Source organism: Anolis sagrei, chromosome 1, assembly GCF_037176765.1.
Source record: "Anolis sagrei isolate rAnoSag1 chromosome 1, rAnoSag1.mat, whole genome shotgun sequence".
NCBI classification, from domain to species: domain Eukaryota; kingdom Metazoa; phylum Chordata; class Lepidosauria; order Squamata; family Dactyloidae; genus Anolis; species Anolis sagrei.
This window is the reverse complement of record NC_090021.1, coordinates 216,473,329-216,501,068: the sequence shown is the minus strand read 5'-3', so window position 1 is coordinate 216,501,068 and position 27,740 is coordinate 216,473,329. Positions and strand designations below refer to the sequence as shown.

At 37.7% G+C, this 27,740-nt stretch overlaps 1 protein-coding gene across 2 annotated transcripts in view; it reads right to left on the bottom strand.

Annotated features, from left to right (window-relative positions):
• Positions 1 to 27,740, bottom strand: part of DPP10 (dipeptidyl peptidase like 10) — a 685,879-nt gene that overhangs the window by 242,454 nt on the left and 415,685 nt on the right. For both annotated transcript variants that reach the window (XM_060775698.2, XM_067473093.1), the window contains exon 2: positions 2,257 to 2,371. In XM_060775698.2, the coding sequence (XP_060631681.2) occupies positions 2,257 to 2,371 (115 nt within the window). The remainder of the gene's footprint in view (positions 1 to 2,256; positions 2,372 to 27,740) is intronic.

Here is a 27,740-nt window from a genome sequence, read left to right as displayed (position 1 = left end):
AAAGTTTGGGCAACAAGGGCAGCAGGGGAGAAAAGGTCTGTGTCCTTGAAGGACGCTGCTGTTGTTTCGACAGCTGCAAACTTTAATTCTCTGCATTTCTCAGGAGGAGGAGGAGGAAGAAAGAGGAGGACGTGGGAAGCAGCATGATACCATGGAGCCCCTGATAGTCACTCATGGAGCCCCAAGAGTTCCAAGGAGCACAACTTGAGAACCTCTGAATTAGAGAAATACATCAAATGACTGTTGATAAAAGCAACATGGCTGTTGATGGGGGTGAGGAAAAGGTGAAGAAATACAGAACCCAGGAGCAAGAGAATCTCTGAGAAGCAACTGAACAGAAGGCATTGGAGAACAATGGAAGACAAAGTGATTCCTAGCTTAGGCGAGATGAATAGAATGAGGTGGTGGGGAGGGGATTTGTTTGCTCATTAGAAGACCACAAGCAGCCAGAGCCCTTTTATAACATTAGGCTCTTTAGATCTGATGCTTAGTATTCTTTCCTGGTGAAGTTCCTGAATTCTTTTTGAAAACTAGAGGCAAATATTTTAATTTTGTTTTAAAAAAACATTTTTGTGTTGTATATATGATTGTTTAGGATGGCATGTAATAAGGACTTCACCATGATTTTTTTTAGCTGAAACAGTGCTGGGCACACAGATAATAAAATAAAAGGGTTTCCTCATCTCTATCTTCCTTTCTTCATCTCTAGGCTTCTCTCACTCTCTATCATCATCATCATCATCATCATCACCATCCTCATCCATCCCGATTCTCATCTATACCCTGCTTAAGTGGATCACATGGTTAGAAGGAATCGCCAATCTTCACCAGTCTTGCTTATTGCAAATCACCCCTTATTGGGAAGTGATTGCACAGAGTATGCAACAATGCAGTTGTGAGATAGATATATATATATATATATATATATATATATATATATATGCGCATTTGTACAGGTTAACTCATTTTTTTACCTTCTTGATAAAGAATTCTATCTCCTTGATTCATTGACAGGTCTTTCTAACCAGCCACATACTGATGCATTTGCAGTACATACCAGTATTCTTTAACTGAAACAAGAGACACATTGTTCCTTGATTTATGCTACCACTCCTCACCTTTAACAAATGGGTTGTTTAAAAAGTAAGTAAAAAGTACAAATGTTAGCTAAAGATGCACACTGAAGATAAAACTAGGTTATAAGATGAGACTGCATAATTTAGGAAAGGTTTTTCCAGCCATACAATTTTAAACATGCTGAAATGTTCCTATGAGTATTCCCCAGTGCCTGTATACTTTTCCTTCCTCTTCTTGCCACTTTCCAAGGTGAATAATAGGCTCCTAATTCTCACCATGAATGAAAAACACAATTGCCAGAATTCACTACCAGATTTAGGCTGGATCTACACTGCCCTATATCCCAGAATCTGATCCCAAATTATCTGCTTTGAACTGGATTATATGAGAAAATGGGAGGAAGAAAGAGGTCTGCCAATACTTCCAATGCTGGTTAAGAATGACATCTTATGATGATGGAGTTCTATCACTATAAAATATTATGTTCTCATCTCCCACAGGCTAGCAACCAGTTGATGATGTGATGCATCATCTACATTTCCCATGCAGCAGGCTGGCAGTAGTAGGAGAACAATGCAGTTCTTTTGCTGGGCCCAATTTTCAGTATTTCTAACAGGAATCAGGAAAGAAACACTAAACCTCCACAAACAAACACCAGCATCAGTTATTATAACAGTACTGTGCCAGTGTATTGACCTTCTTCCGGTTATTGAGATCTCCATGCATCTAGAAAGCAGCAGGTGTGAGCAGAGCCAAAAAAGTCAACAATTATGATTCCTTGAGTACCATCAGGAAAAAAATAAGCTTTTTTCTAGATTTTCTGTATGTTTATTCTGATAGTAGAAATAAATTATCATTATCTACATCAGAATTGGAACTCATGTAGATTTCCTAACGATTTTGCAATATAATTCCCAGCAGCATTAGCCAACACAGACAGTGGTGAGGAATGCCAAAAGTTGCAGTCTAACAATATTGGGAGGAACAAACATCCCAGCCTTGCTATACATGGATGAACTTGTCAAAAGAGGTTTTTAGTTATACTGTTCATAGGATTAAGGGAGCACTGAAAGAAAGAGACAAGACTTAAAGCACAAAGAAAAATAAGTCATAGAAGATGATATAAATAAAATATGCACTGCAATGCGTTTATATAATATATAAACAAAAACATCCTACCTGGTGTTAAAAGAATTACAGACATTGTAATGAGCGAACATACAACAAGAATCACCAACAGCGCAATGGCTATTCCTTTCCAATTCCTCTGTGGGGGACTGTTGCTTCCAAGATCCTAGGAGGAATAAAAAGTGTTTCACAGTTACTTGCTATGTATTATAAAGTAAACGGTCTTGCTATATGCACAGTTAGCATCACAGACTGCAATCTGATCATCATGCCTCATTTTGCAGCATTTCATTCAGTCATTTAGGAAACCTAATCAAGAGAAAGTGTGTGTGAGGGGGAGATGGGGAAAGAGAGGGAGGGAGGGAGGGAGGGAGGGTGTTGAAGTTGACAGTATAAAGGTTGACAAGAATATGACTGGTGTTTAATGTACTAATGTACTTCAGGGTAATGCTTTGCAAAATAATTAGGGAAATAAAACATACAAAATTACTGCAATTCCACCTAAAGTGGCATCAGCCATAAAGCTTTAAATACATGTAGTTTATAGTAAGAAGTGTTAAACTTCCAATTAAGAATGAAAAAAGACTTAACACCAGATTATCTTAAAATTAAATATTATAATTGAGTATAATTTATTCTTTTGTATCCTGTTTGTGAAGTGCTCTTCCATTACTCATAAAAATCAACATTTTGTAGTAGCATTTAGTAACTGCTTCTAGAATTATTGGCACACGTAAACACACTTCTTTCCATATGATGCAGGTGCACACCATTTCCGATCCAAATTAGTCAATGAGGGTTTAAGTCCTTCAGAAAAAAAAATGCAAACTCTATCTTATTTCTATTTTTGTTGTTATTTTTAAAATAGACAGATCATGCTACAATGACATTTACCTTCTTTGTGGTATATGTTATGTTTCATGAATTATAATGAGGTGTGAGAGGGTGGTCCCTCTGAATTTTTCTATGTTTGCTCTAAATATATTTGGAGAGGAATTTTCTGACTAGTATATCCTTCAACATTTTATGAATAAAGACTGAGTCAAATGTGTCAAGCTACGTCAGAGTATGGTATTAATGAGGAACAACACACTAAGCTACTATTTTAAGCAGAGAAACCTTGAATGTAAATACTGTTTTAGGAAATCCTTTAAAAAGATCACACCAAATACTAGTTTACCCATAATATAGCACTCTTAGTTTAACTTAATTCACAGAGTTGTTAGGAGAAAAGGGAGGTAGGTAGATAGAATGACAGGGAGACAGGAGTGTGGAGACTATTTTTTTGCTTCACTAGATGAAATGAAATTAATAAATTCATGCATTCCGATGGCATTATATTGTTTTTACCTAAGATGTATATTTATGATTTTGTTGTCAGCCACCCTGAGTCCCTCTGCAGAGGTTGAGACAGGATGGGATATAAATGTCCAAAATAAATAAATAAATAAATAAATATATTTTGGAATGTCTTAGTCTAAAGTCTTGTACACACTAAACTCTCTGGGGTTTGTTTCTGCTTAGATATAGGGCATTTCTATTGAACCTATAATCCAATATGGAATCAGTTCAAAAGTAACAGTTTTATGCAGGGTGATTAGATTGACAGGTCTAGAACCAGTTAGAGACAGAGAAAGTTATTGCATTGAACATGGAGCTTGGCCTCAAAAGGCTTGCTTGGGGGGGGGGGGCATATAGGATAGGCAACAAAAAGAAAATAACAATCACAAGGGGAGGTAATCATTTATTTATTTGCTTGTTTGTTTGTTTATTTATGTATTTATTTATTTATTTACTGTATTTGTATACCGCTTTTCTCAGCCCATAGGCAACTCAAGGTGGTTAACAGGGCAAAATTCAATGCTTACAATGTCATAAAAAAGACTTTAAATACAATTAAAAACATAACATATAATAAAAACTAAACAAATCAATAAAATATAAATTCATAGTGTCTTCTTGTTAAAAACATTGTCTGGACTCATTGTCTAGTCATTCCATTTTCCTATGTCAGTTACTCTGCATTTACAAACGCTTGTTCAAAAGCCATGTCTTAACTTTTTTTTTTTGAATGTTAAAAAGGAACAATCAAACACATATATAAAACACACAAAACAGCCAATAAACCTAAATAAGCACTTTAAAAACAACATATATTAATGTGGTATTTTGTCAGGTTGTATTACACTTCACTCCAGTCGATAAAACTAGCTGGACTGACGATAAAACTAGGTTTCTTCACAGAAGGCTTGTCTAACCAGAAAGGTTTTCATCTGCTTTTTGAAGATGGAAAGAGAGAGTGCTGTTTTAATTTCCTTGGGGAGAGTATTCCAAAGGCTCAGGGCAGCCACCAAGAAGGCCCTCTCACTTGTCATTGCCAACTGCATTTCGGACGGTGGCGGAAGTGAGAGTAGGGCCTCACCTGAAGATCTTAGGGTCACACAGGTTGGTATGAGGAGATGTAGTCAGTTAAGTAAGTTGGAGCTGAACCTTTTTAAAGGTCAAAGCCAGCACCTTGAATTGGACTCAAAAACAAATTGGCAGCCAGTGAAGGTGAAGTAGCAGAGGAGTTGTGTGCTTCCTAGGTCCAGCACCTGTGAGTAGCCCGGCTAAAACTCTTTGGACTAGTTGAAGTTTCTGAGCATTCTTCAGGGGCAGCCCCAAGTAGAGCCCATTACAGTTGTCTAGGTGGGATGTAACCAAGGCATGGACTGCCATGATCAAGTCTGGCTTCTCAAGGTATGGTCACAGCTGGTGCACGAGTCTTAATTGTGCAAAGTCCCCCCTGGACACTGCCGAAACCTGGGCCTCCAGCTTTTCTTATGAATCCAGGAGAACCCCCATGGTGCGGACCTGTGATTTCAGATAACTCAGTTCTGAGAAACTGGACTGGTACCAGCATTGTCTTAATTTCATCAAGTTTTAAAACTATTGGGGTTTATTGATTTAATCCATTATGTATATTTATATTTTTAAAACTACTGTACTTTGTTGTTTTAAACTGTACTTCATATTTTTCTTTCTTGGATTTTAAATTGCTTTAAATAATTTAATTGATTTTATTGTATGCAGCCACGAGATCTTTGGGTGTAGGACATGATATAAATATTTTATTAAATAAAAACAAAGTCAGAGTATAGCTCTGACATGAAAATAATTTTGCGGAATAAATAAAGCATGAGAATAAACAAAGTCAAAACACGAAAAACCAACAGCATACTAACTACTTGCATGCATGTAGAAAATTCAGATTAACCGGTAAGCAGCCTCTGTTTACATTAAAAATTTGTTGGAATGAAGCCAGGACTTATTCATTTGTGAATTATGAACATTAACTACATTTGACTTCCAAATCAGTCAGTTTGAAGTGTCAGTGGTGTAATGACTTCTAACTACTTCTGTGTTTAATTTTATTTTTCTTTCTAACAATTTGTGACCTGGGTGAAAAGAAAATTTCTGCAAATACTGAAAAAGAGTTCTTTTCCTCTGCAATTGAAATTGTTGGTGATAAGTCTCCTTTCCCCTTTTCAACTGCCTTTCAAATGCCTTTGCAGCCACTGCCACCTCCTATAACCCTCTCAAATTCTCCATCTTTTCACTTTCTTCTGGTTACATTGCTGAGCGTGTGCCAATTCTTTAGCTAACTGCTGACAAAGAAACAGTATTTAAAAATATTTTTAAAAAACATAGTGTCCCTCACCTTATCCTAAAGTAAGGTACTCTCCACCCATCCAACCCTGCAATTTTTCTGCTCATTCTTCAAAGGAGATAACATTATTTCTCTATATTTTAACTCTGGGAGGTGTGAGCATGCCAAAATGAAATGAAAGTTTCATTCCAGGAATATATCCCACTCTACATCCATCCATAAATGTATGAATACATGTATATACATGCACATCAATGGAACTGAACACTAACTGTGCTTGGAAAATAATAGTTAGGTGAAGGCAAAGGTTTCCCCTGACATTAGGTCTAGTCGTGTCCAACTCAGGGGGGTGGTGCTCATCTCCATTCCTAAGCTGAAGAGCCAGATTTCTCCATAGCCACCTCCAAGGTCATGTGGCCAACATGATTGCATGGAGCACTGTTACCTTCCCACCAGAGTGGTACTTATTGATCTACTCACATTTGCATGTTTTCAAACTGCTAGGTTGGAAGAAGCTGGAGCTAACAGTGGGTGCTCACCACACTCCTGGATTTAATCTGCTAACCCTTCAGTCAGCAAGTTCAGCAGCTCAGCAGGTTAACCTGCTGCGCTACCATGGGGCCCAAATAATAATTAACTACTGCTAAAATACTATTGTACCCTAAGCCTGGAGCCACTTATGACACAGCACAAGAGTCCAGAGTATAAGCAAAGAGTTTATTGTAAAAACATATAAAGTATATGAAAAAATAGGAATAAAGAAAGAAGAAAAAGAATAAAAAACAGGTTTAATAGTAGTGGATAACCACACAGGATTCCAAATGTCTCATGAAAACCGAAAGGTCACACATTCCAAGAATAGCCAAAAGTCACAATTACAGAAAAAAAATCCATAAGCAACAGATCTACTTAGAAAACTTAAGGAAGAATCATGAAACAAGAATAGAAAACCTTCCAAGATACTTAAATCCAAAAATAGGGCTTGACTTGACACAAGATTTCAGGCCTATGTTCTCCTTCAAACACCTATGTTGCCTTAACTAAATTTTGGGTAAAATAACACAGACATGAAGTAATGGCGTTTCCCACTGACTTTCTCTATCTGTTTCCCATGTAACCTTGTTGATTTACGGAGCTGACTCTCTGTCCTAATCCTAATGGAGATCTTTGCTTACCTCCGTACCACTCCATGATTTCCTTGTGAGTTTTCTGTTAATTCGTCTTCACTTGACCCCTTATCTAAAGATATTGTTTTTGGCTCCTGTGACTGACATTGGAGCTCAACACTGTCTGAGGCAATTGCATTCTCTTGCCCTGTATCAATATCTGAAGCAATTTCATTTCCTTGAATCCCAGGAAAGTTCACAATCTCTTCTAAATTTAAATAATCAGTGAATCCATCATCTGTTGTGACTGCTAAGCTATAACAACTACCAAGAAAAAGAACTACAGGAAACTGAAAGAACCTCTTTACAAAAGTGGTTGATAAAGATAATTTAATCATGATATATAATTAGCTGAAAATATGTCCTTTCTTTAAAACTAAGAAAACATATATACAGTAGAATTAATGCAGATTGACACCACTTTAACTGCCATGATATAATGCTATGCAATCCTGGGATCTGAAGTTTGTGGAGTACCAAACCCTGCAAAACTACAGTTCCCATGATCCCATCGTATCCAGCCATGGCAGTTCAAGAGGTATCAAACTGCATTAATTATCTAATGTAAGTGCACCCTGAGAGATAATTAACATCATTCAGTGAGTTTCCTTAACTAAGCAGAGATTAGAACCCTGGTGACCAGTGTCCTATATCAGTACTATACAATATTCTATATGCTAATGCTGTTCCTATATATGTCCTTTAAGATTATATCAAAATATTAATCAGATATCATATGTGGTATTTATATTGGAGCTCAATTGGTATTCCAAACTATTATTATATAAAAGTATATACAAGTATGTTTACGTCATTTATTACTGAAGGAAAATATATTAAATCCTTAAGCATTCTTTCATGTACCTTCCCTAGACTGCCATCCTGCACAGATCTATACATTTAAACTTCTGTCTAGATTTTACACAACACAACAATAGAGCATCGATGCATCATTAAACACAATACAAACCATATGGTGGAACTTACACCAGAAACAAATCATGAAAACATAGCAGAACCAAATAACCTTTTATGGGGAATGAAGTATGATTTGATATCCATGTTAATTAAATATCTACTAATATGTGCATGTACAACCCAGTGTGAGACTTCACGTCTACTAAATACTTGCATTCTGCAATAAGCAAAAATACTTAACCAGCTTCAAAGACAACTATCTGTGAGTTTGGATTCTGCCAACAAGAGGGAAGGATTTATGGAATTACTTTCTAAACCAATACTATATACAGCATATAGATAGCTTACAGATTCTTATCCTATGTAGGGTAAATGCTTCAGTGTACATAGTAATTTTTGTCTTCAAAAGGCACTGTGTATCAGAGGTATTAGTACATCCTAGAAGTTTATATTTTGAAAAAAAGTCAAGTAGAAATATATGATTTCACAGGTATTGAATCTATTCAAATGTATTACTAATGCATGGACAATCTGAGTGAACAAGTCATTGAAACAGAAATGTCTGAACAAGCCTTATTCATGGTTCGATTACAGATGTGGAATGACAAAACACAAAATAGTGCCTTGATAACATGTGGTGCAACATGTCTTCAGTGGTTCTGTTGGCATTGAGACAAGAGGAGTGTGGAATGTCCAGGGTGGGAGAAAGAACCCTTGTCTGTTTAAAGCACATGCAGATGTTGTCATTAGCAAGCTTGAATTAGCATTTGAGTAGCCATAAAGTTTGCAAAGTTAATCAGTGAAGGTATCTGCATAAAGGTAACCTGGCCTTTGTTGCCTGGAGGTATCCACTGTTTGGTAGGTCTTAACTGGCCTTTAACTGCTCATTGTCTGGAGTTTTCCTGTTTTTGTGGTAATCATTATTTACTGTCATGATTCTGGTGTTTTTAAAATACTGTTAAAATTTTCCATGAGCTTGTGGATTTCAATGGCTTTTCTGTGTAGTCCGACATAATGATTGTCAGAGTGGTCCAGCATTTTTGTGTTCTCGAATAATATTCTGTGTTCAGGTAGGTTTATCAGGTGCTATGCTATAGGTGACTTCTCTGGTTGAATTAGTCTGCTGTGCCTTTCGCGTTCTTTGATTAGTGCCTGAGCGATGTGTTTGGTGGTCCCTATGTAGACTTGTCAACAGCTGCATGGTATACAGTAGACTCCTGAATGTTATTTAAGAACACAAAAATTCTGGACCACTCTGAGAACCGCTATATCAGACTAATGGTTCTCTAGGGTTCTAGCTATGAAGAGCAGATCATATAAATGGGAAGGGACTATATATACAGGAAAGTTTCCTTTTCAAAAAATCACCTTCCTACATCTTTTATCTTGATTTTATAGTCACAGAAAATTCCAAATCTGCAGCAAACCCCCCTCTCTCGTTTTTCTTTTCTTGAAGTATCCCTGAAGATTTCCTCTGATAATTGGCAGTCATGCCAGTCAGGTGTTTGATGGAAGCCGGTGAGCAAGAAGAAGGCTAAAGCTAACCCTCATGACTCCTTACTAGTCAGCTGATTAGTACAACCTCCATTTTTTAAAAAAATCAGGCTATCTATAACAGGTAGATCAGAGGGATTCTCATTCTGTAGCCCTGACAGTTAGATCAGAGAGAAATCCCACATGCAATACCATTTGCATGCCGATTTCTTCATTTTCCTATGGAGAATATATGCTTGGTTTTGCCTCACTGATATTCTTACACAGAAGAGCAATATTATTTGGTATTATTATTTTTATCACAATCCCCCTTTTCCCCCAAGATTGGAACCCAAAGCACCTCACAGCTTAAAAAGCAGTACAATTAAAAATACAAAAAGTAAATATTACAACAGAATTATTGGTTGCAATTATTAATTATTAAAATACAATTAAAAAGCTGTTCAAAACAGAAAAGCTAAATCAATGCAGTACCCATTAGCCCATTCTTTTACATGTTACTTTTTTAAAGTCTACCTGAATAAATAAGGCTTAGTAGGGAGGGGGCCATTAAGAAGACCCTATCCTATGTCCCTTTTGACTGTGCTTTGTGATGGTGGTGGGACTTATGATCTCAGGGCCAGTTAGTATGTCAAGAACTATGCAAAGCTTTCCCTTTTCAGCCCCTATACTGCACTTACATTAGTTCACATTAGTTTAGTTTTTTTTATTCCTGGTTAAAGCACAATCATAGTATCCAATGAAGGCAAGGAAAAATATTAATTCATTCATATGGAGTGATGTTTGGGTATAGTTAAAAAAATTAAAGCAAAAATATTGTAGACACAAAAAGTGTTACTTTAATTTCAAGGGAAAGTGCCATATATTCTCATCTATAAACTAGAATTTTGATGGGGAAAAAACAACCCCCAAAAAATCTTGGTTGACTGGTTCACAGATCAAATGGACACTACATGGCAATTGGCATGAGCTTAATCCACCCTAGGTCAACCAAAAAACAAGCACCAACCCTCTGTACTCTCTCTGCCACAACAGACTTTTTAAATGCCTGGGCAGGAAAATTTCAACAATGTCCAGGGTAACTGATCCTCTGGGATGGCATTCATGCTTTTAATTCACCACACAATGATCCTTAACTTATCCTTTGGTTATATCAAAATCTATGATTTGTTGGAACTGACAGCCTTCTTCAGGGTTTCTTTAGTAATGGTTATTATCTATTATCCTGTTGCTTACTGTTTGTATGTATGTTCTGGTATGCAGCTTCCTATAATCTATGGTTCCTGAGAAGTTATAAAAGGGGCTGCAGACTACGTGATCACTTATGATTGCAGACAGATGACTACAGACTACTTCAGATCTTAGATCACATGCCTGCTTGCTGTTTTGCTATAAGATATGTCCTGGCCAGATGGCATAGAGAATTATCTCAAACGTATCTGAGACTGGACTGATAAGTTTTGTATCTGTGTATGCTGAACACATGAAGGTGTTGAGCATACACATGAAGTAAACCAAATATATCATTTTTATCAAAGTGTATTTCATTTTTTTGTCTCTTGAGTGCATGATATAAAACAAATTGTTTTATGGGAGAGTATACACATATGTTGGGCACTGAGAGACACTTCTAAAGCTCTGCTGTTTTTATGCCCAGGCAAAATTTCTGTTTTACTAACAGATCAGAGATGACAAGTTATTAAGTGTAACAACTGAAACCATTGCATTGCATAGTTATATCTGGTTGTATAACACAAGAGAAGATTTTACTTTAAAGGGTTTTTGACTCTTTTCTGAAAGGTCGTGCTTTTCTAAAAAGTTATGATCTCCAAAAGTTGTTTATCCAAAAGGTTATGAAAGCCATTTCCCAAAATAATTGGCCCATAACCATGCCATTGACTTGTACATGAGGTAGATTTATACACGAAGTCGACCTATACACTAGTATATGCAAGGCTGAAATTTTATTCTGTTCCTCTAATATTAAAGTAATCTTTGTTTTCAAAAGTAAATATTTCAAAAACCCCACAATATTTTGGATGCAAAACTTCTTAAGTTCAAATGTTTCTGCCTGGAATGACTACTTTGTATCAAGCAAATAGGAAGTACATCTGCCAACCACCACCTCCCATTGTAACTTTTCACATGGTATATGGTTTTTGAGTTACCGCAAGAACGATGAAGTTGGAAAAGTACATTGTAAAAAATAGACTTCCACTTTGAATTGAACCCATCCTTTTGCAGTGAAAGACAATATATGTTCGCTGTAGAGCAGTGGTTCTTAACCTGTGGGCCGCGGACCATCAGTAGGCCACAAGAACTAAAATCTGGTCCGCGAACCTCCTTCCTCTTTGTTTATTTCTGCTCCTTTCGCACCACCTGCCACTCCTTCCCTGTCACTGACCATGACATATGTTCTGTATCAGACACTAGAGCCGATGTGATCTATCCAATGCAATTTTCTGAATCAGCAACCCAAACTAAAACTAAAGTTGACCAAAAACTAATTCTTAACCCTTTTGATACTAATATTGGAGAGTGGTCCCTAGTCAAAGTTGTCCCTGATCAAAGTAATCCCTGGTCAAGTGGTCTCTGGTCAAAGCGGTCCCTGGTCAAAAAAAGATTGGGAACCACTGCTGTAGGGACTAGAGTTTATACTAGGTAAATGTCCATAGGTTTTAAGATTATAGAAGAATTTCATATGATTTCAGTATGTAAATGAATCTACTCAATTCACACTTTCTGAACGAGTAAGCCTGATTCACATTGTTTCAACTTTTCTTTCAGATAGGGTTCTAGGCATTGTAGATAGCATATTCATTATTTAATGTATATCCTGCTCTTCACAATCCTTTTCCTGCAAGATTCCAAGTTCTGTCCTCTGCAGTTCTTGTTCTGGAAGGTCGGTTCTTTACTGCCCCAGAAAGTAGAACCAAGTCAAATGGTTGATGTTACTGGACAGTACATTTTCACTGAACTTAAGAAGAAATTTCTTGAGAATAAGAGAAGTTTAGCAATGGAAGCAATTGCCCTAGAGAAGTGGTTCTCTGGATATCTTTAAATAGAAGCTGGACAGCTACCAAACAGAGGCTGGACAGCTACCTGCCAGTTGAGCAAGTGGTTGGATTCAATGGCCCCTTCCAACTCTGTACTTCTATGATTCTATTGCTCTAACTGGAATCCAAAGAACTGTGTTAAAGAATTAAATGGGTTTTACAACAAAGTGTCATTGAATTAAAAACAATTTAATTAAAAGAAATTTGAAGAATACCCATGTTTTTTTTAAAAAACTTCAACTATAAGCACATCTACACATACCATTTACATTGGGGCTGAGCAAGGTGAGTCCACATAGCTATAAGTGTTCTGGAATTTTTGCTAGAGTTATTTGAATGGAATGCTATAATATTCTAATACAGCAGATACTGCATGGGGCCTAACAGGTGAGTGGCAAACATTAGGCCTAGCACTAACCCAAGTTAGCATTTTATTTTCTTGTGCCTGAGGCTCAATTCAGAACCTCAGGCAAAGTCTTTAAATTAGAGTTTGTTTATGGAAAGGTTGATTATATTGGTTTGCTGATATGCAAGGCACAAAAGAAAGGAACTAAAAATGAAGTTTAATAGAATTTTTTTTAAAGGTGAAAGATGTATACAATCTGAAGAGAAACCACAGTATTTTGTGCTATTTAAATCACATTTGAAGAATAAGAAAAAATGGTATTTAAAGACAAGGCCTAACTATTGACAAGGCTATTCACTATTCACAAGGCGATCTAGGTTATGACGAATTGAAAAAAATCCCATCTTGAATGTTATGGAACCACAAAATATTGTGAAAATTTCCTGCAATCGTTAAAATACTCTCAATCACAGAGGCCAAAAAATCAACTCAGTATTGATTTCCCACTTCCAATTCCTAGCCTTTTCATATTGAGAAATGTCATCTTTTAATAGATGGAAATTGATTGGACCTAAACAACAAATATATTGAAAGAGGAAAAGGTGTATATGGAGATTTTGCTCAGTGGCTTTTTATGGGTGAAAAAGTTTCCTCACCATCAAATCCTCATGGATCAATACTTGATTGGATATCAGCATGATTACAGGTGACAATCATAGAATCATAGAGTTGGAAAGGGCCACATAGGACAGAGTACAACCCCCTACTCAATGCAGGATCATGAACCAGAGCATCCCTGGAAGGGAGTTGTCTAACCTCTTTGTGAAGATGTCCAGAAAAGAAGATCCCAACACCTATCTAAGGCAATTGATTACATTGCCAAACTACTTTTATACTCAAAAAGTTCTTCCCAATGCTCAGTCTAAATTTTCTCTTCATCAGTCTCTTCAACGTCTCCTCATGTTTTCTCTCTGCACCTCTTATCAACTTCATTGCCTTTCTCTGAACTTAGTATTTGCCCTTTTTGCTATAGAATCACACTGCTCGCTCATGTTCATCTTAAAAACAATAATAAACACAAGACCATTTTGACATATCGTACTGTTGAGTCAAGTATCCTCTGTCTTTTTCCTGTGCATTTAGTTTTTATGGCCTAAATTGCATTAGGATGTTGTAATTACATTAATCTGCTCTTGGTTATATATGGTACAAGTTGAAATGGTTTGTGTATATAAGCTATATATTTACTGTGCATTTGGGAGGAAATAAATAAATAATCTCAGCCAACAAGGAGACATTGTAATGTAGTACTTTTAATGTTGGAATAGAATCTTGGAGAACAGGGTTCAAATCCCTGCTGAGCCATGGAAATCTACCAAATGATCTTGGGTGAGTTAAGTTTGCTCAGCCTCAGAGAAAGGAAATGCAAACATTCCCTGAACAGATCTTGTCAAGAAAAAGTAGTGACATGTCAGAGATTACTTGAAAGCACATGACAACAGCAGCAGCACGACCTACAGTCTGAGGTGTCACAAGGTGGGGAGTTAGCAAGAACTGGCCATAAAAGATGTAAGATATTAGAAAAATGGTCTGCTACTTTGGGCATAATTTTTGTTATTTGTGATGTTCTCTATTCCATTTTTGACAACAGGCATGTTCAGACTGCTTTTCACAATCACTATGAGAAAAGCAGCAAGCCAAAGAACAGCCATTTAAAAATGAATGCCCTTAATTTTAACATTTATGATGACAGCATTTATGATTGTGGCTCTCATGGTAGTACTATACACAAAAAGAATGATGGATGTTGCCCAGAAACGAGACTCTCCCCCAGCACCCCAGCTTCCCATATATGTCATCATGCATATGCTAATAAAGGTGAGAGCATTTCATTGAACATCTTGTGCAGTTCTGGCCAAAATCCATCGATGCTGTGAATTTTGCCTCAGAGCAAATGGCCTCATTAATTCATTTTAGAGTAATGACTTCTTGCTAGGCAGTTTACCAGTTTTCATGATAGATAAGGAAGGCATGTTTGGTTATTTTTATTCTCAATTCTTGTTACAAAATCAATATGTGTATTTTAAATCTTCTGTCAGCTTGGAAACATAAGCACCTATAATTAGAGTCAAACTGTATAGTTTGGGTAGTGAGGTGGGAAGAATAATGGTGCAAATCAATCAAGGCTATGTTTTAGAAAGAGTTGTGGGAAAGAAATAAACCTTTTTTAGATTTTCAGATGGCCACTGCTTACTGGTAGTTTTAAAAATGCACAATTCAGTACTGAAACCCAATTTCCAGGTCTCGTTTCTAATACTTTCATATCTTCATTATCTAAAAAGCAAGTAATATAGAGGAACACTAAAGACATTAATAGATATTAAAGAAAATATGTATTCAACTTCACCTTACTAGAGAAGGGTGACCAAAATCATAGAAAGTTTGGAAGGCAAGCCCTATGAGAAATAGCTGAGGGAGCTGAGTATGTTTAGCTTAGAGACAAGAATGCCGAGAGGGGATGTAAGAGCCATGGATATCATATTAAGGAGGGGGCAATCTTGTTTTCTCTTGCTCTAGAGACAAGAGTAATAGATTCCAACTGCAGGAAAAATCTATCTAAATATTAGGAATAACTTCCTGGTGGTAAGAGCTATTCAGACAGGGAAATATGCTGTCTCAGAGCATGGTGGAGTCATCTTCTCTGGAGGCTTTTAAGCAGAAACTGAATGATCATTGTCAGGAGTGTTTTGATTGTGTGTTATGCATGGCCCTTGAGGTCTCTTCCAACCCTGTGATTCTATGATTTGATGTATTTTTGTCTCAGCAACTTTGGATGCTCCTCTTATGCATTCTTAGCAAGTGTACCTTCTGGAGCTCTGTAAAGCTGTTGCATGTTGTGAAAAAAACTATGATATTAGGTCTTCAAGTGGGAGTTTGAACCGTGAAATCCACTGGGTAAGTCACACTCTCACAGTGCAAGGCAAAGTAGATGATGAAGACAAGTTCAAGACTGTACAAACCTCAGCTCAGTCTTTAAAAGATCAGAGACTGCACTTAAGAGGAAGACTAGAACGCGAGAGGGTAGCTATGAAGGAATACACACAATTCTAAATTGTAAAGATATATAATTTAATATTAAAGTTAGGATTGCCCGTGCCATGGTATTGTGAAAGATGGACAGTGAAGGATGTTGAGAGGAAGAAAATCCACCCATATGAAATATAGCGCTGGAGTAGAAGGCATTTTGGTGAACTTGAGAGTGCACTATCTACTTCATCACATCCATTAAATTCTACTGAACCATCCATTTCAGAAACAGCAACCTACTGTGTTCATCAGATGACTGTTTCAAATGTAGCGTAGAGATATCTTGGCATTTTTAAAGTGGTAGAAACACTTATATTTTGCTATGCTTTATGAGTCGGTTGGCAAGTCACTTTTTTGCTATTATCCAGATAGAAATAGGCAAAATGGCCAGTTCTGACATGTAATAGCAATCTTCCTGATCTGTGCTTTAAAATTATATGATGAGGCAATTTGTGGGAGGAGCCATACTGCCCCTTTTGAGAACACATCACTTCAGCTCTGTCATTACCTGAGGATTTGCAGTGAGTTCCTTATTTATCCTTTCACTTGGCTAAAACACTTGACTCTTTTATCCTCCTTCCCTCATTTTCCTGCCAACTCAGCTGCCAAACTAAATATCCCTCCCTTTTTCCTTTCCTCCTCTCCTCTTTATTTCCTTTCCCTTCTTCCATTCTTACCTCCCTCCTTCTTTCCGCATTCCCTCATAGAATCATAGAATCATAGAATCAAAGAGTTGGAAGAGACCTCATGGGCCATCCAGTCCAACCCCCTGCCAAGAAGCAGGAATATTGCATTCAAATCACCCCTGACAAATGGCCATCCAGCCTCTGCTTAAAAGATTCCAAAGAAGGAGCCTCCACCACACTCCGGGGCAGAGAGTTCCACTGCTGAACGGCTCTCACAGTCAGGAAGTTCTTCCTAATGTTCAGATGGAATCTCCTCTCTTGTAGTTTGAAGCCATTGTTCCGCGTCCTAGTCTCCAAGGAAGCAGAAAACAAGCTTGCTCCCTCCTCCCTGTGGCTTCCTCTCACATATTTATACATGGCTATCATATCTCCTCTCAGCCTTCTCTTTTTCAGGCTAAACATGCCCAGTTCCCTAAGCTGCTCCTCATAGGGCTTGTTCTCCAGACCCTTGATCATTTTAGTCGCCCTCCTCTGGACACATTCCAGCTTGTCAATATCTCTCTTGAATTGTGGTGCACAGAACTGGACACACTATTCCAGATGTGGTCTAACCAAAGCAGAATAGAGGGGTAGCATTACTTCCTTAGATCTAGACACTATGCTCCTATTGATGCAGGCCAAAATCCCATTGGCTTTTTTTGCCGCCACATCACATTGTTGGCTCATGTTTAACTAGTTGTCCACGAGGACTCCAAGATCTTTTTCACACGTACTGCTCTCGAGCCAGGCGTCACCCATTCTGTATCTTTGCATTTCATTTTTTTCTGCCAAAGTGGAGTATCTTGCATTTGTCACTGTTGAACTTCATTTTGTTAGTTTCGGCCCATCTCTCTAATCTGTCAAGATCGTTTTGAATTCTGCTCCTGTCCTCTGGACTATTGGCTATCCCTCCCAATTTGGTGTCATCTGCAAACTTGATGATCATGCCTTCTAGCCCTTCATCTAAGTCATTAATAAAAATGTTTCAGATAAGTGTTGGAAATGTGGGGAACAAACAGGCACATTCTACCATATGTGGTGGACATGTAAAGATACAACTAAGTTTTAGTCATCTATTCATGAGGAGGTACAAAAGATGTTGAAAAAGAGGTTCAAAAAGAAACCAGAATATTACTTATTGGGATTCACGGACTCTGACTTTAAATTGGAGGAGAATGAAGATAAACTATTTACATATTTTACTACAGCGGCAAGGATTGTTTTTGCCAAATTCTGGAAGAATGATCAAATACCGACCATTGAAGAATGGTTGGAGAAAGTTAAAGAAATAAGAGACATGGATGAATTAACTTTTTTGATGAGAAAAAATACCGGAAAATCGTTAAAGAGGACAGATTGGTCTTCTTTCTATGACTATGAAAAGAAATTCAGAAAAGTCTTAGAGGATAAGAATTGATAAGTAAGTTGAAGAAGTAGTGTGAGAAGATCCTGAGGTTGGAGTGGAAGTCATTTTAGATTAGTTTAGGTAGACATGTTGTTTATTTGGTTTGTGGTTATGTTTTTGTTGGGTTTTTTTTTCTCTTTCCTTCCTACTTACCTATCTCCTTGTTATTGTTCCCCCTCTTTCCTTGTGTGGATTTATAAAATGTTCAATAAAAAATTACTTTAAAAAAAATTAATAAAGATGTTGAACAGGACCGGGCCCAGGATGGAACCCTGCGGCACTCCACTTGTCACTTCTTTCCAAGATGAAGAGGAAGCATTAGTGAGCACTCTTTGTGTTCGTCCACTTAACCAATTACAGATCCACCTCACCGCAGTTTTGCCTAGCCCACATTGGACTAGTTTCCTTGCCAGAAGGTCATGGGGGACCTTGTCGAAGGCCTTACTGAAATCCAGGTACGCTACATCCACGGCATTCCCTGCATCTACCCAGCTTGTAGCTCTATCGAAGAAAGAGATCAGATTAGTCTGGCATGACTTGTTTTTGATAAATCCATGTTGACTATTAGCGATGACTGCATTTGTTTCTAAGTGTTTGCAGACCGCTTCCTTAACAATCTTTTCCAGAATCTTGCCCGGTATCGACGTGAGGCTGACCGGACGGTAGTTGTTTGGGTCATCCTTTTTTCCCTTCTTGAACATTGGGACCATATTGGCCCTCCTCCAATCTGCTGGAACTTCTCCCGTTCTCCAAGAACTCTCAAAGATGGTTGCCAATGGTTCCGAAATGACTTCTGCTAGTTCCTTCAATACTCTTGGGTGTAGTTGCTCTGGCCCTGGGGACTTGAACTCATTAAGAGTGGCCAGGTATTCCTGGATGACTTGTTTCCCAATTTGGGGTTGGATGTCCTCCAATCCCTCATCCACTCCATCTTGCTGAGGTTGAAGACTCTCTTTTTGTGAGAAGACCGAGGCAAATAAGGCATTAAGTAGTTCTGCCTTTTCCCTATCCCCTGTCAGCATTGCCCCATCTTCTCCTCGAAGAGGGCCTATCGCCTCCTTGTTTTTCCTTTTTCTACTGACATAAGAATATAAGCCCTTTATATTGTTTTTAATGTCCCTGGCAAGTCTGAGCTCGTTTTTTGCTTTAGCCTTGCGGACCTTTTCCCTACAGGTGTTGGCCATTTGTTTGAATTCTTCTTTGGTGATTTCTCCCTTTTTCCACTTCTTGTGCATGTCTCTTTTGTGTCTTAGCACAGTTAGAATTTCTGGCTTCTTTGCACTTGTCCTATTTTTTCTCTTTGTTGGCACGGTTTGCAATTGCGCCTTGAGTATTTCACTCTTGAGAAATTCCCATCCATCCGTAACTCCCTTGTCTTTTAGTATCTGTGTCCACGGAATGCTGCTCAGCGTTTCCTTCATTTTTTGGAAATCAGCTCTCCTAAAGTCCAAAATGCGGGTTTGACTTGTCTTAGTTTCGGCCTTCCTTTGTACCTCAAATTGCAGGAGCACATGGTCACTTGCCCCTAAGGATCCTACCACTTCGACCGCATCGATCAGGTCCTCCGCATTTGTTAGGATGAGATCAAGAGTAGCCAATCCCCTTGTTGCCTCTTCTACCTTCTACCTCCCCTTCCCCCTCTCTCCCTTTCCTCTCTTCTCCATCCCTTCCTTCCCTTCTTCCTGCCCTAAGCCTGCCTCTTCCCCCAGCTCTCTTCCCCCTTTTTCTCAACAAGAAAAGCATGCAACACCCTCCCACCCCCCACCCCCACCCCCACCCCCACCCCGACCCAGAAAGAAAACAAGAGAGATACATGTCATAATACAAGTGAACACTTTTGGCTTCGACCTATAAGTTAAAATCACATATGACTCACTTTATCATAACCAAAAATTCACTTAATATGTTGTAGTTTTAGTATCTTTTTAATCCAAGTATTGTACTGTACAGGTAGTCCTCAAGTTACGGACAAGATAAGTTCTTTAGATTTGTTCTTATACTGAATTTGTATGCAAGTCAGAAAAGGTACATTTTTAAGTGTAACACCAGCCAAAATATATATCTTTTAGCTTTGATGTTTGTTATGCTGTCCGTGCTCCATGTTCAGAAGATTTCACCTTACTTTCCATCCCTGTGCTAATTGAATTTTGGAAAAAAAAATGGCTTGTGGAAATAAGGATTGGTGATAAAGCATCAGTGGAGATGCAACAACAACAACAACAATAATAATAATATTTTCTATCTGCCTAGAAAGTCTGGTGGCAGAGGACTTTTACAAGTCAAACAAGCAGTTGAAGAAGAAAAACACACCCTGGCAGAATATATAAAGGAAAGCCAAGAACCTGCTTTAATTGAAGTCAATAATCGGAACCTTCTCAAAGCACAGCAGACAAAGAGTCAGTACAAGAAAACTGCAGTACAAACCAGAGCTGATAACTGGCACAACAAAGCCTTGTATGGGAAGTTCCTTGAGAAGGCTGAAGGAAAAGTTGACAAGGAGAAGACCTGGTTATGGCTCATGAATGGAACCTTGAAGAAGGAAACAAGGCTTGATTCTTGCAGCCCAGGAGCAAGCCATCAGAACCAATGCTATTAAGGCCAGGATTGAAAAATCAGCGGATGACCCAAAATGCAGACTGTGCAAGGAAGCTGATGAAACCATGGATCATATCCTCAGCTGTTGCAAGAAAATCGCACAGACGGACTACAAACAGAGGCACAACTCTGTGGCCCAGATGATTCACTGGAACTTATGTCACAAGTACCACCTGCCAGCAGGAAAGAATTGGTGGGATCATAAACCCGCAAAGGTCGTGGAAAATGAACATGCAAAAATACTGTGGGATTTTCAAATCCAGACTGACAAAGTTTTGGAACACAATACACCAGACATCATATTGTGGAAAAGAAAAAAGTCTGGATTATTGATGTCGCCATTCCAAGTGACAGTCACATTGAGGAAAAACAACAAGAAAAACTCAGCCGCTATCAAGACCTCAAAATCGAACTGCAAAGGATTTGGCATAAACCAGCACAGGTGGTCCCAGTAGTCATTGGCGCACTGGGTGCTGTGCCAAAAGATCTCAGCAGACATTTGGAAACAATAAACATTGACAAAATCACAATCTGTAAATTGCAAAAGGCCACCTTACTTGGATCTGCGCACATCATTAAAAAATACATCACACAGTCCTAGACGCTTGGGAAGTGTTTGACTTGTGATTTTGTGATACGAAATCCAGCATATAGATCTCATTTGCTGTGACATACTGTGCTTTTGTGTCAATAATAATAATAATAATCTTTATTTATACCCCGCCACCATCTCCCCAATGGGGACTCGTGTGGCTAAATATAAGGCCAAGCCCAAAAAACACAATACAACACAATAAAATACTGAATTTAAAAACAAAATTTACCTCAAAAAATAATTACAGTAGCGAAATAAAACAACAAAGCAAATGAACATAATATAAAATCGAACAGGACGGGCAGGCCAAATGGACGAGATAAAATGATAAAACCCTGGGAGAGGTAGGAATAGAAAATGTGTAAGTGAGGGGCCCCCAGGAAGGATAAAACAGTGGGGTATGGCTTTCAGTTTAGGGCAGGGGAAAGTGCATCATAGGGGCAACCCTATAGATAGCCCAAACAGAAGTGGAATAGATGGCCACTCTCCAAAGGCACAAAGGAAGAGCCAGATTTTCAGGTTTTTTTTTCTTTTTGAAGTCTGCTAAGGAGGGGGCTTGCCTTTTCCCCAAGATAACTCTTCCAGGAGTGAATTTCCCTTCCGAGGGGGACATTTCTCTCACTTCCTGTTGTCTCACCCCCGTTCTTAACTATGAGTCATTTGCAACTCAGGAACTGCTTGTATATCATTATTTAGCTAATTTTAAAGTAGTTTAACATATTTAATTAATCTTTGTTCTGTGTTATGAAAGGAATTAAACCAATTCAGATAATTTTTTAAAATGTGCTACATTGTTCCAAATGTATTAGTAATAGCCAACTATGCTGAATGACTCAGCTTATATTTGTTTAAACTGCTGACCTTCATCTTTTTAATGATCATAAGTCCCCCTGAAGCTATTCATAAGTTACCTAGATTTGTGCCAAAGACTATCTCTCTTCATCAGCAATACCCATTTCTATTAATACCATGTGTGTTTAACATAGCAAGGTCTTCAGAAATATCTAAAAATAATGATTCGTGAGGCATTTTTATACCAAAGTGATAATTAGTCAAAAAGACAGCACACACATTTAAGTTATTTCTCAATCTTCTAGGCGCTAGGTAGTGTATAGTTCTATGGTTTAATTTCTTTTCACGTTTCTGTTTACTTTATTCCTTTAGTTATTTATTTGCTTTGAGAAATTCATAGCACCAAAAGCTACCAGTTCCCTATTTACTAGTATCTCTGAATAATGGATAAATCAGGTGCCCCAGGATATTAAAAATGTATTATGTTTTTTAGCAGCAGGATAGTTCTGGACAGTTGTAAAAGTTCCCTATAGGGGCAAGACTAGGGAAAGCACTTTCTAACTTGGCCAAAATACATGAAAATTCCTAAAATATACTTATGCTACATGGTAGCATAGGTAGGAAAATGCAGTGAGTCTGATCTGTTTTTATTATTATTATTATTATTATTATTATTATTATTATTTTGCTAATTCTGGAAAGGAATCACAAAAAGTCAATTCGTGTATTTGCATGATGAGGGTGTAACAAATTATAATGCCTGAGAATCAAATGCAGTGGATGTTTCCCAGAAGGCTGGTTGTACTATATAGTTTTTATGAAAATCAAAATTACAAATTTGAACTGGGAAGTCTCAACTAATGTGAGAGAATGGAAGCATATGGGATTGATTTTTGTCCATTTTAAATCATACAAGATCAAGAATACAAGATTAAGAATACAAATATTTTTCTTTTACTTGTTAAAATAGATTTTAAAAAATACTTTAAATTATATCATTAAATTAATTTCTCTTTATGGGCTTTTCTCTGACTTTGACAGTAGTCATACTGTCCAAATAGGCTTGTACTTTATAATCTGTCTACAATAAGGGACATAGTCTAAGCTAGGGGTGGACATTTTTGTGCTACGTGGTGGCTCTTAGGGTACAATATGACCTCTAGAGAATACGGAGTGTTCCTAACTCTAGCATGATTGCAGTACAATGGAAGCCCTAGGAGGTAAAAACAAATGTTTGTTAATTTTAAAAATTGCCTCAAAATGACCCAAAGGACTCTTTAGATCAGTGGTTCTCAACTTGTGGGTCCTCAGATGTTTTGGCCTTCAACTCCCAGAAATTCTCACCGCTAGTAAAATGGCTGGGATCTCAGGGAGTTGTAGGCCAAAACACCTGGGGACTCACAGGTTGAGAATCAATGCCTTAAATAATGTTTTGGGACACTGGAGCAACACAATGATTGTTTGTATGCGTGAGAATAGATATGGGGAGTGTGACCTTCCAAGGTCTCCCTGGGAGAGCTACTGTGTTCACCTTTGCTCTAAGGCCCCTTCTACACAGCTGAATAAAATCCCACATATTCTGCTTTGAACTGAAATATATGGCAGTGTGGACTCAGATAACCCAGTTCAACGCAGATAATTTGGGATTTTCTGCCTAGATGTTCTTGGTTATATGGCTGAGTAGAAGGGCCCTAAGACAGCAGTGTAACTTCTGAATTGTAAACATGGTTATATGTGGGGAAAGCAACTGCCTTCAAAACAAGTTGAATACTGAATAAAACTGAATAAAAATACTGAATAAAACAAGTTGAATATAACTGGGCCGGGCCATTACTCTGGCCCGGCCTAGTTTTATTGTGTCTTAGTGTACTGTTTATTGCTTGTTGGTTATATTGTTTTAATTGTTTTTAATTTGCTTTAGGTTTTGTATTGTTATATTGTGTGTTGAGGCCTTGGCCTTTGTAAGCCGCATCGAGTCCTTCGGGAGATGCTAGCGGGGTACAAATAAAGTTTAATAATAATAATAATAATAATAATAATAATAATAATAATGCACCTGGGAAAGAGGGAAGTATGACACATTGGTGTCAGTGAGTACACCAAGCTCCAGAGCTCATGTGTCCTTTGGGGGATGAGTAAATAGTTGGGCTAGTTTTGATTCTGAAGCAGATGCCACTGTTTACATGGCCATCATGATTTTCCCCTCTCCTCTCCAAGTTGCACTGGTGATCTGACCAGCATTAACACTACTGATAAGTGTTAACTACCAGCAATTTCACACCCTGTGATCACTGCTATGATGGGGACAGGACACTGATGGTAATGGTGACCATCCAACAGCACCAAATCAGGTTCAGCACCTCTAGACAGTGAGGGCGCCTTCCCACAGGTGGGCCAGGTCAAAGCCTGGCCGTGTGGGCACCCTCCCATCGCTGAAGCAGGTCAGAGGATAGCTATGTGGACTCACCTTGGTCAGCCCCAATGTAAATGGTATGTGTAGATGTGCTCATAGTTGTTCTGTGCCTTCAAGTTGTTTCTGTAAGTCAGTGGTTCTAAGTAGCCCTATCAGAGGGGTTTCTTGGCAAGATTTGTTCAGTGGGGATGTGCCCTTGTCTTCCTTTCAGGGTATGAGAGAGACACTTGCCAAGATTTCCCAGTGGGGATCTGAACCCTGGTCTCCAGAGTTGTAGTCTTACTCCACTACTCCCTTAGTGTAACCTAATTCCAGGTAATTGTATTTATTACTAATGTTTTATATACTTGCCCAAAAGTAAGTTCAACAGAACTTTACACAAAAAAGGAATAATCTGTTAAGACTGTTTTTACTCATAGATGAAATATTTTGTCTTCTGCTTGTAGCATTGTGTATTTCAAATAAAATATTGACTGTTATCACTACCAAAATGTTTTATTCATTGGGAGTGGTGAAATATGGCTACCTCTTTGTCTGTTTTTCATTAGCTAGTGAATACAATTCCATATGAACAGGTCTTTACCTTATTAACTCTATTACTGGTTGCTCTGATGTTATTTTACTTCTTTAAAGACAATATATCACTTGTAATTGTATGATATTAATTTTGCATGCCACCCAGGATGTTAAATAGGCACTGGAATAGGACATTTTTTTTTACTGTACAGAAGCAGATCCTGTTTCAACAGCAACACTAAAACCATCTGCTCCACACTCTTCAGAGCTGAAAGGGAATAACTGTACAGCCCTTGTATCGCTAGGTTGAACATATGATCATCTGGTCAGCAGAACATCATATCTTTGAAAACTAAATTACTGAAATAGAAAGGCATTAAAGTAAAATATTAACCAAAGTTAAATGCTTTTAAACACAGCTGATTTCAATGGGATTGTTAAAAGAACTAAGTACCTAGGAATCCATAAATATCTCAGCCAGTTATATTATTACATCCAATTACATGTGTAATTGAACAAATGCCACTTGGTCTGAAGTACAACTGTTCCCTGGCTTATCACTGACTCTTAGTTTTGTTTTCTTTGGTAAATTGCAACACCATTTAATGTGTTCTGAAAATAGTACTTTTAGGGGAACATAAAATTAAGATGCTAAGGCAAACATATCTTGATAACTTTTCAAGGTTCATTTGTGCTTTCTAAATTTCTGCCACTGGATATTGTTTCTGTTGTTTCAGCTTCTAAAATCACTTTATACTAAGACAGTACTGCTGAACCAGCAGTTTGCCCATCAGCCATGGACAATGAGATCTGGCATGCAGTAAACAAAAACATTTTTCCCTTATAATTGCTATTTGACTTACTTTTCTTTTCTTTATATTCATGAAAGATTCAACATAATATAACATTATAATCCTGTTCCCAAATTCTCTGAAATGTTCAGTTTCTCCCATTTGATTCTTTCATAAGAAATAAGTCTTGGTTGAGCAAGTATCAAATTCAGGGGACTTTGCAAATATCTACGCAGATAACCATGTTGTTGTTGTTCATTTATACCTTCTCCCAATAATGAAACTCAAGGTGGCCAGCAATATAGTTAAACACACACATGTACACACACACAAATATGAGCCAGAAATAAATGTAGCCTGTGCCTTTGTCTATATATTTGTGTCTCATTGTATGCCATTGTAATAAGGCATTGAATGCTTGCCTGTGTCTGCTTATATACTGTGACCCGCTTCAGGATATTTTGAATGAAAACCTGAATTCGCAGCATGTGTAGATAAAGTCAGATGTTGGTAGTTGGGATTTGCTGATATATGTGTTGAAAGATGTTTTTGCTGTGAAAATACTCTGCTATATTTTTGCTTGCTTCTGGAACACTTGCTAGCTTGGACTTCTGCAATGTGTTTTACATTGAGCTACTTTTGTATCAAGTTAAAAAAAACTCCAGCTCATTCAAAATATGGCAGCCACATTGGTTACAGGAACATCCAGGAGTGAGCATATTTGTTGTTGTTGTTCATTCGTTCAGTCGTCTATTACACCTATCCTAAAGCCATTCCAATTGCTATCAATTAATTTCTGGGCAAAGCACAAGGAGTTGGTTTTGACCTTCAAAGCTCTACATCAGGAGTCCCCAAACTAAGGCCCAGGGGCCGGATACGGTCCTCCAAGATCATTTACCTGGCCCTCACTCAGGGTCAACCTAAGTCTGAAATGACTTGAAAGCACACAACAACAACAACAACAACAACAACAATATCCTACCTCATCATCCAAAAGCAGGCCCACACTTCCCATTGAAATACTAATACGTTTATATTTGTTAAAATTGTTCTTCATTTTAATTATGATATTATTTTTAAGTGTTTTTGCACTACAAATAAGATATGTGCAGTGTGCATAGGAATTCATTCATATATTTTTTTCAAATTATAATCCGGCTCTCCAACAGTTTGAGAGACTGTGACGTGGCCCTCTGTTCAAAAAGTTTGAGGGCCCCTGGTCTACATGATTTGGGCCCAAGTTAACTACAGGACTGCATTCTCCTGAATAATCTACCCCAGACACTTAGTGCCCCTTGGAGGCAGTTACTCCAGCTTGCCAGAACTCAACTGTCAACTATTACTCAGAAGACCTTTTCATCGTCCACCACACAACTGTGGAACTAGCTGTTGGAATTTAAAAACCATCTAAAGACCTATCTCTTCTAGCAGGTCTACCCAGCCAGTTATAAGGTTGAATTTTAAATTTGTGTACTATGTGTAACTTCTGTTCTGTGTATTTAAATATATATATATTATAGAAATATGTTTACATATGTTTATTTACAGAATGTGTACAATGTTTATATATTTTAATTATTCTGTAACCCACCTTGAGCCACAAGGAGAGGCAAGTAAAATAATAATAATAATAATAATAATAATAATAATAATAATACATAAATAAAACTTGGAGAGAATTTGTGGATAATTTTTTGTGAAAATGGCACAAGTCACATGGGCTTCTCCGGGCAAGAAACTATATATTTCCAGAAGGGCAGGTGTAGTGTCCAATGAAGATAGGCTGCTTGAATTTAGCTTAAAGATTTTACAATTGTGAAAAATGGTGGCTTATTTTTTTAAAATCCCACTCCAATTTGTCTGTACTTGCCATCTCACCTAATTGTCTTCTAAAAGTAGAATAAAATATTAATTATTATGACTGCTGGTTTTTGTCTCTCAAACATCTCTGTTTACTTGCTAAAAGAAATGAAGCTGGAAAGAAGTTTTACCAAAATCAGAATGTTTCCCTGGAAATACAAACTGGATATCCCCTGGTAAACATGCA